Source organism: Nipponia nippon, unplaced genomic scaffold (genome assembly GCF_047370975.1).
Source record: "Nipponia nippon isolate SJK-2023a ecotype South Korea unplaced genomic scaffold, ASM4737097v1 scaffold_4, whole genome shotgun sequence".
Classification (NCBI taxonomy): Eukaryota; Metazoa; Chordata; class Aves; order Pelecaniformes; family Threskiornithidae; genus Nipponia; species Nipponia nippon.
The window spans coordinates 17521611-17538749 of NW_028262358.1; the positions used below are offsets into that span (position 1 = coordinate 17521611).

Here is a 17139-nt window from a genome sequence, read left to right on the forward strand (position 1 = left end):
TTTGACAAGGCAAGTCAAGTAGGAACTAAAGAGCTCTCTCTCTCCCTAGGTTTTTCTGTGACTGTGGTGCTGGAACACTGTCTAATCCCTGTACGCTTGCTGGAGAGCCTACACACGATACAGATACACTATATGACTCTGCTCCACCTATAGAATCTAATACATTGCAGCACAACTGAATTCCTTTCCGAAAGAAAGTCCTGCCATTCTAATATCATAACTGTTAAAACTTTTTTTTTGGAGGAAGTTATACTTGCCCATTTCTGCAGAAAGAGACTGTATTAAAGCGGATGTGTGAGGTGTTGACACTATGGAGCTCAACCTACCAAAAAAGAAAGTGGCAATATGTTGACTCAGGATAACAGAACTGGGCGTTTTAGCATTACTGTGTAAACAAAGACTTTGAAGGGACAGAAGTGAAGAAAAATAAGCTGCAATTTTGTACAGATACCAACTTCTGAAAGCTGGTGTTTTTACAAGTAGCATTGAAACGCAGTCCAATTTGCAGTAGTACTATTCTGTAGACAAGCAGCATTCTTTGTTGCTGCCTTTATGGACATGGGTACCAATTGCTTTTGTAACATGGTAAAAAATGTGAGCTAGCACTTCTGCATTTCTTTTGATTTTTTAACATTTATTCAGATTGAGAAATATGATTTTAATGCTTTAATCTCATGTAGTTTGTTTCTAATTTCAAGCAAAAAATCTTATTGTACTTGAATGTGTCCTGTTTTGTTAGCACACCTAGACTTGCTGTAACTGTACTCATGTCCCAGTATGTACGTTCTTTCTATGAAAGAGAAAACACTAATCTTAAATTATATCCAGCAATTTTTCTGGTGTCCTCCGAAGTTAGAATAATCTCCTTCCCTGCCCCAGCAATAGTCTGTACTCAAACCACCCTAACAAAAAAAGCGAGTGTTTTAATGAGACTTCCTAGACTATAATGCACTATAAAACAAAGTACCCATGTAACTAAGTTTTGTGAATGAAATTTTACTATGTTTTAAAGTACACGGTAGAAAGTCTCCTCAAAACAGTCTTGTACTTTACTCTGTTCATAGTTTTTTTTGAACAGTCGGGACATTACTTACTTAACCTGCTGGAAATCACAGCAACTTCCTGCTCTAATGAAGCTGAGACAAGTATATATACAGCCCTATACAGTTTCATAGCTTTTTTCCATTTATGTGTATTGGTGACAGTGGGTAATCAACAGCCTGAAAGTGTATGCATGTACCATAACATCTAGACTTAATATATTGTGGAGTACTCAATAACCATTATGTAGAGGGTAGGTAAGAATTAAAGGGTTTAATTTCCTAGGAAAGACAATGGAAAAATGGTCATTTTTAAAAAATAAAGTTTATTAGATCATAACGTTGTCCGCTACCACCTTTTTGAGAAACCGCCAGTACGAAACCACTTGTGTTCTTAAAGATGATTGATCATAGCGGTAAGTTTCTGAACAGCATTTGCATCACGCGTTGCGCCATCCACCACCCGGCACAGGTACCTAAGGGAAATAACGCAGTCAGCTTTACCGAACCCGGACCCCGAGGGGCAGAGCCTGCCCTCCCTCTTACTCGCACAGCTCTAGAAGACACAGATGCCATTTTGTGTCTGGCGTGAAGGCTGCCAGCAGCCGTCAGTGCCCGATGCGGAGGCTCCGGTACTGCCCTAACGTCCCCCCCTCAGCGCCGGGCTTATTCACACATTCCTTCGGTTTGGCTCAGCTCGCAGCCAGCCCAGCACCTCTGCAAATTCAGCTCTTGGCCTTAGAGACTGGTGTGGTGACCCAAGGCTTAAAATACTGCATTAGTCATCATCTCTGCCGCCTCGTAGTCAGGCTTTAGTACTTCCCTCCCGCACCGCTTGTGAAGTACGTTTGATAGTCACAAAAATAGTTTTAACTTCCCCCTCTACTGCGAGGCTATGAGCAAAAGCCACTGCCCAAGTTTTAAAATGGATGCCTGCTAAGCAATGTGCAACTCAAAAATGGAAAACCAAGGCCTTACCTAAATATTCTCAGTGAAATGGTCACTTTTTCAAACTCTTTTGCTTTTCTGTGCCCCTTCTGAATAACTTCCTCTGGAATGTCAGCAAGTCTTGCTGCATTGAAGCCATAGCTCTTTGGACATGCTCCTTCGATGAACTTATACAGGAACGTAATTGTTTCCTGGCTTGGATCTTCGCTCTCATTTTCAACCATACATGCCTAGAAAGAGTAAGTTACAAGTCAGTGTATGTAATACTTAGACTAATAAATGCATGAAACATCACATCCTTTTCTCAGGAGGCCTCTGTGACTCTGGGCAGAAGAGCGCAGAGAAGCACGCGCAGCGCGAGAGCCGCCAGCCACAAGGGAAAATCCTGCACGCGTGACGCTTACACCTACCATGTGACCGAGCCGCACGGCCACGTTGTGCGAGTAGTCCTCTACCAGCGAGTGGTAGTGTGTGGAGAACAGAGTCCGACACCTGATTTTCTCCGCCAGTTCTTTCACAACTGCGCTCGCTATAGCTGTTCCGTCAAAAGTAGCTGTGCCTCTGCCTGGGGAAGAAATGGGAAAGCAAAGACAAATGCAGTGCGTTGTTTGCCACACATCCATTTGTATTGTTCATTTTTTCTCCCTCCTTGCTGTGTGGAAGATTGACAAAGAGCAGTGAGTAGGGAGAGCCACCGGCATCGGGGTGAAGTGACCCGAGTATTTACCCTGTAACAATCACACTCTCTCCTGCGCCGCAGAAAAAGACATTTCTGCTCTCTTGAGCCTGGCTACCGGCTTGCTCAAGGTTTGCTGCAAGTAGTTACGCAAAGGAAAGCAGGAAAACTCAACTAGAAATAGGCTAGTAACGACTGGGGGGTGGGAAGTGTTGTATTAGTTCCCAGGGCACCTAAGAAATGCATGTTTTGGAGAAAACGGCATCGATAGCGACGAGTTAAACACTAGGAGCATTATGATAAAACTGCCCCGTTACTCAGTTGCCATTCAGACAGCCCAACAGCCTGGCAGCTAGTCTTTAATCTTAGATTCCATTTCCATCTATTACAAAATAGACTAATTACCCAGTTCATCCACAAGAACAAGGGAGTGCTCTGTTGCATGCTGGAGAATGCTGGAAGTCTCACTCAATTCAACGAAGAAGGTACTTTCACCTTTAAAAGAAATAACAAAAAAAAAAAAAAAAAAAAAAGCCATGAAGTAGCCAAAGATCTGAAAACCACAACTAAACCTCCGCTTAACCTGCGCTAGAGTCTTGATCAAGCTAAACTGAAACTTGATAGCAAACTGAAGATGAACAAAAACACAAAGCTTTTTTATTTTTTCCAGCATGAGAACGGCGTGGCTCCATTTGCCAGAAAAAGCAGGGTTTGGTTCCTTAAGAGTACAGGCGTGGGCACAAGTACAATTAATTGAGTAAACAAGTTTAAGGCCACCTTATCTGTCTACTTTTAATAGCACTGGTCAGATGTGCCAGCTGGCCAAAAAGCGGGGCACAAAGGATGTGGGATGGGGAGAATCTTTTGCCCCTTCTTGCTCTTAAATGCATGAGGCAGGCCTAAGGTGTCCGGCTTTTCAGTGTGAAAAAGCAAGCAGAATAATCTTAAAAAAAAAGACTTGAGAACCTAGACTTATTGGTTTGGTTGTTGAGGTCATAAGGTAATGAATTACTCCGATAATTAAGGCTGTACGCGTATGTACTCTACTTGAGTGAAGGATGACAGAAGAAATACGCTGCTGCCACGGACTGAACATCCTGCAGGACTTCCAGCAACCCAGGTAATACGAGGCCTGAAATTTAGACCCAAAATGGTTTTTCTAGCAGATTACAAGCAGAAGTACATACACAATTATTCAGGCCCTTGCACACAATAAATCCACATCTGTAAAGTCCAGATTTACTAGTTCTTTGTAGGGTTTATTCCAAATAATCACATGCAGCAGCGATTTACGTAATTTGACAGCAGGCAGGTATTTACTTCCTGCGCTCATGCTGCGTGAGCGCTGCTGTGCTCCAACGTAAGGTTTTCAACATGAATTATTAAGAGGTGTCCAGCAATCCTGACTTTCTGCATTTATTTACAGAAATTTCCAGGATTGAATATGTTTTTAACAATGTTTAGAAATAACCATTTATTCACTTTAGAAAATAAACCCCTAAAATTACATAGGCAATTTTAAAATGATATTACTTAAAAGTTACTTTTACAAAGTCCTGTTGGCATCCCTTACAAAATGACTGCCACAGAACAACTTTCTCTGTGCTTTTGTTTCTACACAGCGTGGCAACTACTGCGTCAAGAACAGATTTCAAAGCTAGTTCTGCCGTGCAGCGTTCAGCCTCGTCATGTGAAATGTTAAAACATTTGTGCACGTGATTTGGAAAATAGCAGCTCTCAGTTGATAGAAAAAAAAGTTGAAAATGCTACATTTTTCTGCAATAGAGCGCGGTGGTCTAGAAAGGGCAGTTTTTATTTCTACCATAGGCACTTAAGTACTCCTCCATTTCTTTTTGTACTGAAAATAAACAAAATGGAAGATAGCTGGGCAAAGAAAGCCTTAATAAAATTCTCTAGCTGCAAAGAAAAGCCTTGATTTGGGGAAGCGTAAATATTTTTTTTAATTAAGAACACAGAATGATTCATTTCCAAATTCCTTATGTGCAACAAGTTCAGTAGGCTTAACTCCTTTCATACTCACTGACCCACATTTTTCAGCACAAAGATCACAGAAAATCCGTGCCCTCCTTAAATGAGTTGTGATACTTATTACCACAGAAAGTATTTTCTGGGTTTTGGGGGTTTTTTTTTTTGGTTTGGTGTTTTTGTTTTGTTTTGTTGTTTTTTTCTAGCCCCATGACACTTTGCCTAGCACCACAGGCAGACTTTTCCCATTCCAGTTGTGTCATCCTCCACGTCTGCCTTCCTCTCCACGGAAGAAACAAAATCCTCCAAGAATTGTCAACCACCGCTTCCAAGAAGGAAGCCTGCCTCTCTCTTCATCGTCTGAAGAAATCGGATTTCAGACGTAAGGCAGGCATTCTGATTGGAACAAGGGACCTCTAGTCCTTGCGAGAAGGTACAAAAACAACTCCTCTACAACAGCTACCTGAACATCGCTGTCCCATTCCAGAACATTTAGAAAAAGATAGCTATGTAAGTAGAACACCATCAACTGTGCAATATACAAAAAGATATTCCTCGGACTCGCTTCCAGCTGGAAGGCAGGCTTTTAATATTAAAATTCATTAAAAAGTGGTCCTATGTGTCTGTCAAAAATAATGAAGGATGAGCGTATCAAACAAATCAAGCAGAACTACAATCCTGTTTCTACTCTGAGACAACAAATTAGTTGCCCAGCTCTCCCTGCAAAATCAACAGACTATCCCTTTCCCACTCACCACTCAAAGCAAGGAAAGAAACTCCCTCAGTGGCAAAAGCACTTCGGGCAGCTGCGTTTCAGAAACTCACCTGACATAATTCTGTCTGAGGCACCAAGCCTCGTAAATACTCTGTCGATCGGCGTAAGCCTGCAGACTTCAGCAGGTACGTAGCATCCCAGTTGAGCCATTATAACCAGGAGACCAGCCTGCAGAACAAACGTTAAAACATTTACATTTTTACCATGCGCTTGGAGCTTCACTTCCACACAGAGAACGAGGGAATGAAACTGTATTTCCCCTAAAACAAAGACGAGAGTACATAAAGCTTCCAGCTGCTTTAACAGCTCCAGGCTGCAGCATCGTAATCTCAAGTAGGACTAACCTACTCTGAAAACCTTCAAAACACAAGTTACCACAGCAAGCAGTGTTTATAAAGCAAACTCCCTGTTGCTTTCCCAGTTGCCCCTGATCTCTATTCTCATCCTGTTTAACCTGCAGAAGCATCTTTTGCCAGACGATGCCAAGTCCTGGATAAGGCCACTTGAAAAGATAAAAGATACTCTATCACTTTCTCCCAGCAGTCTCTCAGAAGAGAAATAAAGCTTATTCCTCGCTAAAGTAAGTGACAGTAGAAAATCTACTATCTAAACATGGGGCATTTTCGACCAGGTTATATTTTGTCTTTACAGTGTAATGGCTGTACTGTGCTGCACGCTCTGAAGACCACTGCTGGGACCTCCTTTGACATTTATAGACAGTCAAGTCACGCGATTCCTTTACGCACATTGGAACAGTCGATCTTATGTAGGGAGTCAGTCACCTGTCTCATGAGCGTAGATTTGCCACCCATATTCGGGCCAGTTACTAACACACAGGAAGCTTCGCTACTGCTATCTTCGTCTTTGCTGCCTATCACGATGTCATTAGGAATAAAATCATCCCCAAAGAAAGTTTTTGTAATGCATGGATGGCGTGAATTTTTAAGTTCCAGGAAGGGAGGAGCACTCTCCACAGGCAGTAGAATTACAGGTCGGCACAGTGGTCCATCACCATCTTGACTGTAGTTAGCAAGGGACATCAAGACATCTATAAGATTAAGAGAAATTCCAGTAAGTCACGCTTTCACCTTTCTTTATTCATTCACTGGAATGCACTTACTCTTTGAATAGCATTTCTGTAAACACAATTTTCTGTTTCCATTCCATTTTCCTGTTAAGGAAAACACCCAAGAAGTATTCCAGAAGAACAAGTAAAAGGTGGGGATATCCACAATGTCTTTCCTCATTCCTTCCAGATTTCTACAGATGTCAGATTAAAAATCCTCCCCTCTAGTTTTTAGTTTAAAGTCTTTAAAATAAACATCATTTCACTTCGAAAGCTATTTTTTAATGTACATGTATAAAATATTATTTTTTGCATTGGTTTTTAATTTGGAACAAGATAAGTAAAGAAGAAATCCGCTTTTGTGACAGTGAATTACTTTGTTAAGAATCATAATACTGCTTGAAAGTTGCTAGAATAAATTTATATAAATATTAAAATTCTCTTGGCCTAGCAGAAAGCAGCAGCACAACCTCCCTCAATTAGCCTAGCTTTAAGGTTCCAAGAGCTGATTACCTACAAAATGAGACCACGTTACGTGATTTTACAGATTTATGTACACATATTACAGCTGAGCCTGAAAGCTGCCTCCCTCTCCACTGCAAATCAGTTCAGTGCTTGCCCTGGTACTGTGGCGTAGCTCATGTGACTGCTTCCCAGCTCTCCCAGCCCACCCAGAGAATCCTTTCCTAGACAACACTCGCTGTCCGCCTGTCCTCCCTTTTCTGCCCCAGTGGCATTCAGAGAGTGCTTTCATTTTTCCCTGGAACAAAGACATCACACAGCCCCTCATGCTAGCAGAAAATGTACAGTACAAGAGTACGCCAGCCCTGAGAAGGGAATACAGGAGACCGTTCTACCCCAGCAATTTAAGGAAGACTTGGGCAAGTCTTCCTACTAGACTACCTTCTTTAAGGCAGCAACAATGACCACTTTTTTATTTTTAAAGGCTGCTGAGAAAGCAGCCTGCTCAGATGGAAAGTAGATGACTAGCAGGTTAGATTTTTATACCTCCACCTGTGTCGCTGCCTTCATTTAAGAAGCTACTAATCCATACACGAGAATCCTAGAAGCAGTGAGAGACCCACCAGGCTATGCTGAACGGTGAGAAATACTCAGCTGCACACCTACGCTCACACAAGAGGAATGAAGAAAGAGCTTGCAAACATCCAGACCCAGCAACTGTCCTGCCATTTACTGACAGGAAGGAAAGAGGTGATCACTGCTAATTATCAATCCTGTTATCACAATCAGAGTTTTTAAACTAGAAATTAAGAGCTGGCAACAAGCCTTTTTTGCTTACCCAGATGCGATTTCACCATTTACTATACAGGAACGTTTTTACTCTACGTCAAACTGAAGAAAACCTCTTACCTAACACAGCAATGCATTCCACAGCTGTCTGCCAGTCTTTGCTATTTTTATCAAAGTTGTAAAACAGCCTCCTCATACAGTCTTTTAGTGCTGCATCTCTGCGCTCTTCAGCATTAACCATCGCAGCCAGCATCTTCTCGATCTCCTTGGTCCAGTAACGCTTATATCCTTTCCTGGTTGACTTCAACTCATATTCCTCAGGCAAATTGCGTGATATTGCACTTTCCGGTATTTCCATTTGGTATCGGTTTTTGCCTGCCCCCCAGTACAGCATGGATTTGAATCCAAGCAGTTTGCGTTGCTTATCCAGGTACTTGTGAAGATCTTCCTCAACAGCTTTAATATCCTGTAGTGCTTTATCATAATCGGGGTCAAAGCCCGCCTTCGGAGTAATCACTCCTGTCTTTCGAGCCTGGTTATGATCAAAAGCAGTATCCCATCTTTTAAGCTCTGCGCTCAAGTCTGGGAAGCGGCCGTCTGGGTGTTTGGCTTTGCGGGTGACTAGCTGCTTAAGGATTTTAGATTTGAAGTCACTGGCAACTTCTTCCATGGCATCGACAATTTCATTCATTACTTTAAAGCCCTCCAGTGCAGACAAAAAGTCGGCAATTTTTTTTTTACTGTATTTGATTTCTTCATAAAAGATGGCCCTGCTGTCAGGATGGTTCTGACTTTTAAGTGGTGATCCAATACTGTGAATTTTGCTGAGCAGCCTTTCAAGGTCAGGAAGTTTCTTCAGGTGCTCACTGACTTCAGACATTTTATCTGGCACTGCCAGAAGGTCCTCAACAGCATCCAAACGATCGTTGATGGATCTGGGATTACAAAGTGGAGCACAGAGCCACTGTTTCAGGAGTCGCTTCCCAAATGGCGTACAACAAGAATCAATCCTTTCCAACAAAGTACCTTCTGTGGTTCCATTGGTTCCGTTCTGCAGGACTTCTAGATTCATCAGGGTGACTCCATCCAGCACCATCCGCTGGTCAGTTTTGGCAAAGAAACTACTTGAACTCGTAGTTTTTGCAGTATCAATATCCACAGGGACATACTCCTCGAAGTTTGCCAGCGATAACAGCTCCTGATCAATCAGACATTTTTTGAGATAGAAGACACATCCCCCAAGAGCCGACAAAGCTAATTCACTGTTTTCCCCAGGAGTTAATCCCAGCGAGTCACTCTCTGAAGTCAGAGATTTGATAACAGCAGGCAGAGGACATCCATTTTCAGAGTTCTGCTTCTCCTTGAAATATCCTTCTTCAAGAAGGACCTTTAGTGTTTTAGATGCATTCCAGAACTGGGAACCAGAGATCAGCCCTTCCTGAATGCAAGAAACAAGCGAGCCCTTCAGTATCTTCTGTGTGTCCACAGATAGGTTCCCCTTCTCATACAGGACCTGCACAGGAGTGTAATGGGCTACTAAAGTCCTAAACCTCGAACAGTGCCGGTCATCTGAGAACTGGCCTACGTAAAACTTCCCCACCGACGTGTCAACAAAGCAGACCCCATAAACACGTTGTCCAGAGGAGTCTTCTTTTTCCTTAACGCACAGAAGGTATTTGTTATGGTTCTCAGAGGGATCGCAGTCCAGAACGCTGTAAGTCTGAGTTCCTTTGGTGATGATTCTGCATATTTCTCGGCGTACAACCTTGTCGAATTTTGTTGGGTGGGCCATTGACTTGTAGCGCGTTTCCATCATTTCGGGAGTTTCTGTTTGCTCAACACGGGCTACCTTGTAGCCTTTCTGCACTAGAACGTCAGAGAATCTGCCAAACGCAGTCTCTGGAAAACCTGAATGGGCCCAGGTACCTTTCATAAAGATCAGGCCCAACTCATTTACGCCAGTGACTGCGTCCATATGATACAACTCGTAGAATTTTCCAACTTTGTAGAAAATCACAGCATCAAAGTTTTGACTTTTCAGCTGCCACCACCTCCGCATTCCTGGCGTACACTTGTTGAGATAGTCCTCAGGTACATACAGAGTACACGGGTCATAACTGGGGTCACCCTGCCGTTTCCTGTGCGCATCTTTCTTTTTCCCTTCCTGCAGCCAATCAAGCTTTTCATGTTCCCATACTGTGAAGCCACCGATGCCTCCACTGCAAGCATTTGCTTGAGATTCAAAACTTTCAGGTGCTGCAAACGATGTCAGTTTAGATTTGGCTTCTAAAGAAACCGTTGCTGCTCTCTTGGGTGTTTCAGAACTTACATTTTCTAAGCTGCTCCGTTTAGCAGGCTTGTTTATTTCTTTTCTCTTTCGTTTAGAAGGGACTTTTATGGGACTTTCTGCAACACTCTCTGCGTCTGTCTCTGTGTCAGTAGATTCATTTTCATCCACCCCACTACTAGCTTCCTCACTGCTTGCCGCTTCTTTCACATCAGGCTTGAACTCTACGTCAGAGCCATCGTGATCACTGTCAGAATCCAACACTCTTCTTCTTTTGGCTTTTACGGCACTTTCCCTGCTCACTACTCGCTTATTACTCTTCACATCCTCCTCACTATTGCAGTCATCACTGTTGCCTGATGCACTTTCACTCATCTGCTGGAAAAATAAATTATTTTACCTATAGAAAATTCTGGCTACAAAATAAAGTACCGCTGCTGCAAAAAAGCGCAAAAATGTGCAATAATGCAGTAGCTATAATACTTCAAGCAAGAGACAGTAGAGCCACAGCCAATTCCTTTCACCTTCACAGAATTTAATTTTTTTCTGGATAACAAACTGCTACTGGCCAGTGGCATAATTACTCCTCTTTGTATTCTTTACAGCCTCATTCATTACTTTGCATAAGTGATGCTGATGAACAAAACATTTAAACTGGACAAAAGGCATATGGTATATGAAATTCAGCACAAAGGAGAAACGCCTCCATAAGCTAAATCTGTGCTGTAATTTCTTCCTACTGACCTATGTCAGAAACATCACTGGGTTTTGCAGCCTTTCAGTACTAGCCTATGTGAGTTTTGCCCATGATTTTTTTTTTTTTGAGTTAACTACCTATTTCTACCTACAAACATACTATCTTACAGTAACCTTCAAGAAGATGGTGCATGTCTAGGAGAAGGAAAAGAAACTCCATTATTTGCCTTTTCAGCCTGAAAGTTTAAGAACTTCAGTGCCAGTGCTGGAGGAAAACAGCAGTGGAGGGACTGTAAGGAGTACAAAGTGCCAGTGCCCACTGCACTGCTGCCACAAACACAACACAATGCTTGGAGTGGCACCTGTCCCTCGGGGCAGTGTCACACTGGAGAAAGAGCAGATGGGCCATGCTGACAGAGGAGGTAAGGAAAACCACTATCCCACTGACAGTTTGCTCATACCATTTCTTTCCAAAGAAATCTATGCACATGGTGGTACTGAAATAATCTTTGAATCAGTCACAATACAATGTGAATACAACAGAAGATCTCTTTTTAGTTACCCCACCAACAGACAGGTGTCAACACTACAAGAATTTGTGTTTTAGTGCTGCTCTACAAGATGAGGGCAGGCTCCAAAAATCCAATTTAATGCCTTGAGATTAATACTCAAAAAGTTAGAAATTTCTACATTATGACAAATTAAAACTTCAGATTGAACGTAGGGGAACTTGGAATATGAATAGCAGATAAAGAAGATAAAAAGATGCACCAGGAAAAAAGTACTTTGAGTGAGAAAGTGGGTCACCTGGGTTACCCAGGGAGTGATCAATGAAGAGAGTTAGAGAAGTTAAGTAACTTCTGATGTCAGTCTTTACCATACAGAACACCAAAGAGATATTAGACTTTTCTTTCCAACTAGAAAAGGTGAGAGACCAGCTTATGACCTGACAACGCACACGCAGTACAAAAAAAGACATACGGATACATATGCATGCATGAGTAAAGAGCAGATAAGCGGTGATTACTGCACCAGAGAATTGCGGGATATACTGTGCTTAGTTCCAAGAGACAGCTTCTAAGTTATAGCGCTATTTCTGAAAATGACAGCAAGTAAGAAAAATCTTACCTCCATTTCCTCCTCTTCCTCCTCCTCTGTGTCTGAAGGTTCACTGCATACTGCCAGCTCAAGCCGCTTAGTTTTATCTTTACTCATTGCATCATCCGCTAGCACCATTGCTCTTTTAATTTCAGGCTTTGTACTATAAAACATACCTCCCTTCAGTGTCTCCCCATCTGAGGAACCTGTAAAACCACAAATAATTTGTCAGAAACTGAAGTTAGTCTAGCATTTAGCCAGTCCTTTAGTTAGTGTTCATACTTCACTTTTAAATGTGTTCAGACAACTAGTGTAAGTATCTAACATGGTGTTGTTACCAGTCATTCCCACCATGTCTTAAATATAGCAACCCATCAGTCATTCAGCGTGATAAACTACCCCTAGAGAAAGTCTAAACACTCACAAATGAAATGCCTACCTAGTACATGAACTCTTGAAGAATTGCTTCTATTTCTGTCACTCATTACCACATCTGAAAACTTCTAAGCTAAGCTCTAAACACCCTCACACTAACTATAGTTACTACTGAAAAGCAACACTTCACATGAGCAGTGCAGCAGACCTGACTGAGACCACAGGGCTATTTTAGCAATGACAGGTAAGTTCAGCCATAAAGCTGTCTTCGAGTTGTGGGCATCAGTCATCTATGACATAGACCTCTTGGCTAAAGCTCTGCTGGCCGTTCAAACGGCTCCTGCAAGTGCAGCAAGGCGGCCAGACCCAACACCGACCTATTAGCCAGGTTAGCCGATCACCAATCACGCCGGCAATTCACCCTGACGCTGCACGGTATCAAGCAAAGCCTGCTACTAATAACTGCACCATTCCCTCATCCTCTTTCATATCCCCTGAGCACCACAGTTCCTCCTTCCACTACCTGTACATAAACACAAAAGCAAAGCCAACCAATCTACAGACTAATTCCTAGAAAAGGTCCCCAAAGATGCTGAGATTCATCTTAATGCCATGGTCAAGAAATGAATGGTGTATATATAACATATTATATATTCAACTTGGGGAAAGAAAGAAGGGAGACATAAGAGTACGCTATAGATGGGGAAGGGCGATTCCTTCTTCTGCTCTTGTAAGTTTAGCTGGCTGCATATGACAGTAGGATCTGCCTGAACGGATCCTTACACCCACTCTTGTGAATCCCTTCATACGCAGCTATTAACTGAGGCTTCGGCTCTAAGTCAATGGTAGACAAAAGGCATCTGACTTGTAGGAGGCCAACTATCTCAGAAATAAGCCAAGCAGAATTCTTTCTCACATTCATTTCTTTGAGCTTGCAGTAGCAAAGCATGGAGTTACAAGTAGCTGCTTCTACAGGACAAATGCAACACATGAACAAACCAGATCTCCATTTTAGTTTTGCAAGTGCAGTGAGACAATCTAAAAATATTTTGCATTTAAAATTGAGAACTTAACAACGGCAGGAGAAAAATCTCATCGTATAATTTAACTGCATACTCAACTGCGCAACACCTGCATATTCACTTAACCAACTGGTGTGTAACTCCACTTCTTGCATGCCCAACTGTCAGAAGTCTAGCCCTGTGCTACCCATATTTATTCAGTTACAAACAATAACACAATGCAAGAAACTTCTCCATTTTCTTACCCAAAGACTCCAACACTCTTACTTTGTATACAAAGATGCTTTTTCTCTGAATTTAAAAGCAAAGCATGTATTTTAAATATTTTTATTCTGTTGTGCATTAACCACATTTCTTGTAGATAAACCAGTGCTTCTGTGCTTAAACATTTTTAACACTTCTTATTTTTCTGCAATTTTCTTTTGGTAAACAGATCAATTCTCCTTACCTGTATTTGCTTCTAAGTGCAACTGCAAGCTGTTAAAATACATTTGATTCTTTTAAAATACCTTCAGGAAAGATACATATAAACCATGGACCAATTCACTTGCGTTAAATTAGGCTAACACTTAAGGTAATAACGTTACCATTTTAATTTAAAACTAACTATGGCTTAAGTGCAGTACATTTAAGCATAAACAAGCCAAAAAAAGATGACGATATGATCACATCAGATGGAACTCTGACTTGTAAAAAGGAAGAAACTGTTTAAATTCAGTTGTTTCACTGACATCATAAGCAAATCCTACAGTGGATCAAAAATACTGTATTACACCCAAAGTACTTGCTTGACTAACAATGATACAGTTTACAGCAACATGATTTACACATGACAGTTTACAGCAAATGATCTACAGTTTTCAGCAACAGTAAAATTATAAAACAAGGGGAAAACAGATCATGATTATTCATAAGGTGAGATTTATTATGCAAAATGTTGTTTTAATTCTTCATTACATTTGATTTTCATTAGTTAGCTCAGTCATTTCTTCAAGATGACAAACACCAACTCTGCTCTACAACTACAAGCGCTACCCTAAATTCTACTACTCTGAATTCTCAAGTTCTGTATGTTATTAACAAAACTGTACCGCATTGCTTAAAAGAAATAACACCACAGTAGAATTCATTTCAGTTACCTAACATCCTGTGCCTAGTATTTTGATCCTGGACAAACTGCAGTTCCCAAACAGCTGCTTAAAAACTGGGTTTGACATTCCTAATATTTTAAGGATTTCAGGGCTAAAAATTGAAATAGTAGATTTATCTTTTAGATCTTTTTTTATATTGATGGGAGACATAAAGGAAAAAAACTTTAAAACATAAGCAAGCTTTAAGTTTGCATTCTAATCTAATAAACAAGAGGGCTTAGTGTTTTGTGTTTAAAGAACTGTAAAACATTAAATGCACCTGTGACCCTCAAAAACTTGCTTTCTGTAACTTACAAAATACAAAATATGCTTTCCCACTCAATCCTACTCTTGGTTTCGCTGCTCTTTCTCTATGAAGAATACCATACCCTATAGTCCATGCCTATTTTTCCAAAACAAGTGGCATATTTCCATTTCAAAAAGTTTTATTTATATACATCTCTTACCTTTATATGGCCTCAGATATTTAATACTGACCCAGCCCCTTGTAGGGCTGTCATCAAAAAACTGTACATGGACACGAGTAGATTTCCCCTTTCCTCTGACTATTGTTCTTTCAGTCGGATGGTTGTATATGAGACACGGCCACCAAGGATAACCTTCCATCTTGGCCCAGACCAAGTCACCAGGCGAATACTCACAGGAGACACTGCAAAGACAACAAATGTGTAATTTAAGGAACATAAACATTTAAAACAGCTCTCTTCATAAACATATCTGCACCCTGCTTCTGAGCGGGTTGCCCTCTGAAGGTCTTGGAAGGCTCCTAGGTGGTGCAACCTGGATTATACAGTCCTTCTATACTACCACCAATACTTCTCTTAAACGATTTTTTTAGATTTGCTCCTCCAGCTTCTACTGGATCACCACAGAGACAGAGCTTTATAGTCACAGAAGATTGGCTGAGGTCTGAAGGGACCTCTGGAGGTCATCTTGTCCAACCCCCTGCTCAAGCAGGGCCACCTAGAGCCAAGTGTAACCAGACTCTTAGAGGATTTCTTAAGGGAGGGGGAGAGAGTAACGGGGTCCAACCAGACATTAAAAGAAAAAGATTGCAGACTACATATTATGAATTGTCAACCTATGTATCTAAGACAAGTTTTCCTGGAGAGACTAATTCTCAACAGGGCACCTAAAGGAAACGAGCAAAATTTCAAAAAATCCTCAAGCTACAAAAAAAAAAAAAGAATTAATAAATAAAAACCCTTGTCTCCCCTGCGAAGCACCTGATGCAGCTTTTACGTGCTCGCTCCTTCTCCCCCCGGGATTTCAACCCAGCCACTGCCACGCTCCCCCGCTGCTGACTGCGGGTACTCCGGCGGGCTGTAGCCGAACCACCAGCCACAGTCAGTCAGCTGACGCTGGAGACGCTTACCACCATGATACAGATGAGAAAGGAAATTCGGGCACGAGCGAAAAGACGCATTTCAAAACGGCAAACGCTAAACAACAAGACCCCCTTCCCTGCAGACGTCGGCGCTACCCCGCGGCGCCCTGCCCCGCCGCCCCCAGCGCCGGCCGGGGGAGCAGGCCGCCGGCCCGCAGCTCCGCACGCCGCTTTCCGCACCGCCTCCTCCGCGCCAAGGCCCCGCACGCCCGGCCGCCGGCGCGGAGCTCGCACACACGCACGGACACACGCACGCACAGACAACCGCACAGACAGACGCACAGACACGCACCCTCCGGCGCTTCATCACAGCCTCAGGCGGCCGAAAGCGCGGGGCTCGCTGCAAACCGGCCCCCCGCGCCGGGAAGGCCCCGGCGGGCCCAGGCGGCGGCGGGCGGCCACCGCCTCCCGGGGTGCGGGGCGGGGGGCACCGGCGCCTCCGCGCCCCGAGGGGTCCCGCTCCCGCCGCCACCGGCGGCAGCCCCCGCCCCGCCCCCCTCCCGCAACGGCCCGCGCGCGCTGCCGCGCCCGCCCCCCCTCCTCCCCTCAGGCAGGCCGCGCTCCCGCGGCCTCCTCTCCCCGCGCCGGTTACCTGGGGGCCTTGGCGGCCGCGCCGTCCCCTCCGCCCTTCTCCCCCGCCTCCTTGCACCGGGCCGCAGCTCTGCCGACCGCGCCGTTGCTCGCCGCGCCGGCGGGGCTGGTGGCGGCCTCCCGGCCATTCTGCTCCCCCGAAGCGCGGCGGCGGGTGCCCGCGCCGGCCTGCGGAGGGGCGGGCGCTGGTGCAGCCGCCCGAGGCGGCGCCGGGGAGGCCTTGGGGAAGAAGCGGAGCAGGGTGCTCTGGCGAGACATGGCCACGGCGGGAAGCGCGGGCCGCCGCCAGCGCGCGCCAAACCTGCCACCGCCCGCCCCGCCTCCGGGCGTGGCCGCCCCGCCTCCGCCCCCCTTCCGGCGCGCGCACGCGCGCGCGCGGTACCAGCCGCCGCTGGCGGGATCGGTTGAGGAGGCCTTGGGCCGGTTCCGCTGCGCCGCCCGGGTCTCCCGCCCGCTCCGCCGCCCCCGGCCACCCCGGCAGCCTCAGTCCCGGCAGCCTGAACCCCGGCCCGTAGAGGCGCTCCTCGAGCCCTCCCTGCCGGGGCCTCCGTGTTCGCCCCGCCTTCCCTCCTCGCCGCTGGCAGCGGGCCCGGGGCGCCTCAGGGCCTGTCGTGAGGCAGCGTCCCGGCCTCCTGCGCCGTGGTCTCCCCGGCAGGCGTTCCCCGAGTTCAGTAGAATCATAGAATCGTTTAGGCTGGAAAAGACCTTGAAGATCACCGAGTCCAACCATTAACCTATCACTGCCAAGTCCACCGCTAAACCATGTCCCTAAGCACCGCATCTACACGGC

The 17139-nt window shown here is 44.4% G+C and overlaps 2 protein-coding genes across 5 annotated transcripts in view; one reads left to right on the top strand and one right to left on the bottom strand.

The window, feature by feature from the left end:
- Positions 1-1380, top strand: part of FBXO11 (F-box protein 11) — a 79724-nt gene extending 78344 nt beyond the window's left edge. For all 3 annotated transcript variants that reach the window (XM_087773647.1, XM_087773646.1, XM_009471209.2), the window contains exon 23: positions 50-1380. In XM_087773647.1, the coding sequence (XP_087629773.1) occupies positions 50-179 (130 nt within the window). In that variant the 3' untranslated portion in view covers positions 180-1380. The remainder of the gene's footprint in view (positions 1-49) is intronic.
- On the bottom strand, positions 1347-16685 carry MSH6 (mutS homolog 6). Of its 2 annotated transcripts, none has more exons than XM_087773645.1 (10): positions 16351-16685; positions 14818-15020; positions 11854-12029; positions 7863-10404; positions 6208-6473; positions 5476-5593; positions 3070-3159; positions 2399-2553; positions 2019-2218; positions 1347-1516 (listed from the first exon to the last, which is right to left on the bottom strand). In XM_087773645.1, exons 1-10 carry the CDS (start codon positions 16605-16607, stop codon positions 1435-1437), a joined length of 4089 nt encoding a protein of 1362 aa, XP_087629771.1. In that variant the 5' UTR covers positions 16608-16685; the 3' UTR covers positions 1347-1434. The 2 variants fall into 2 exon arrangements, with proteins under 2 accessions (XP_087629771.1, XP_087629770.1); XM_087773644.1 differs by having other exon boundaries at positions 7863-10407.
- Between the last annotated feature and the right edge of the window lie 454 nt (positions 16686-17139).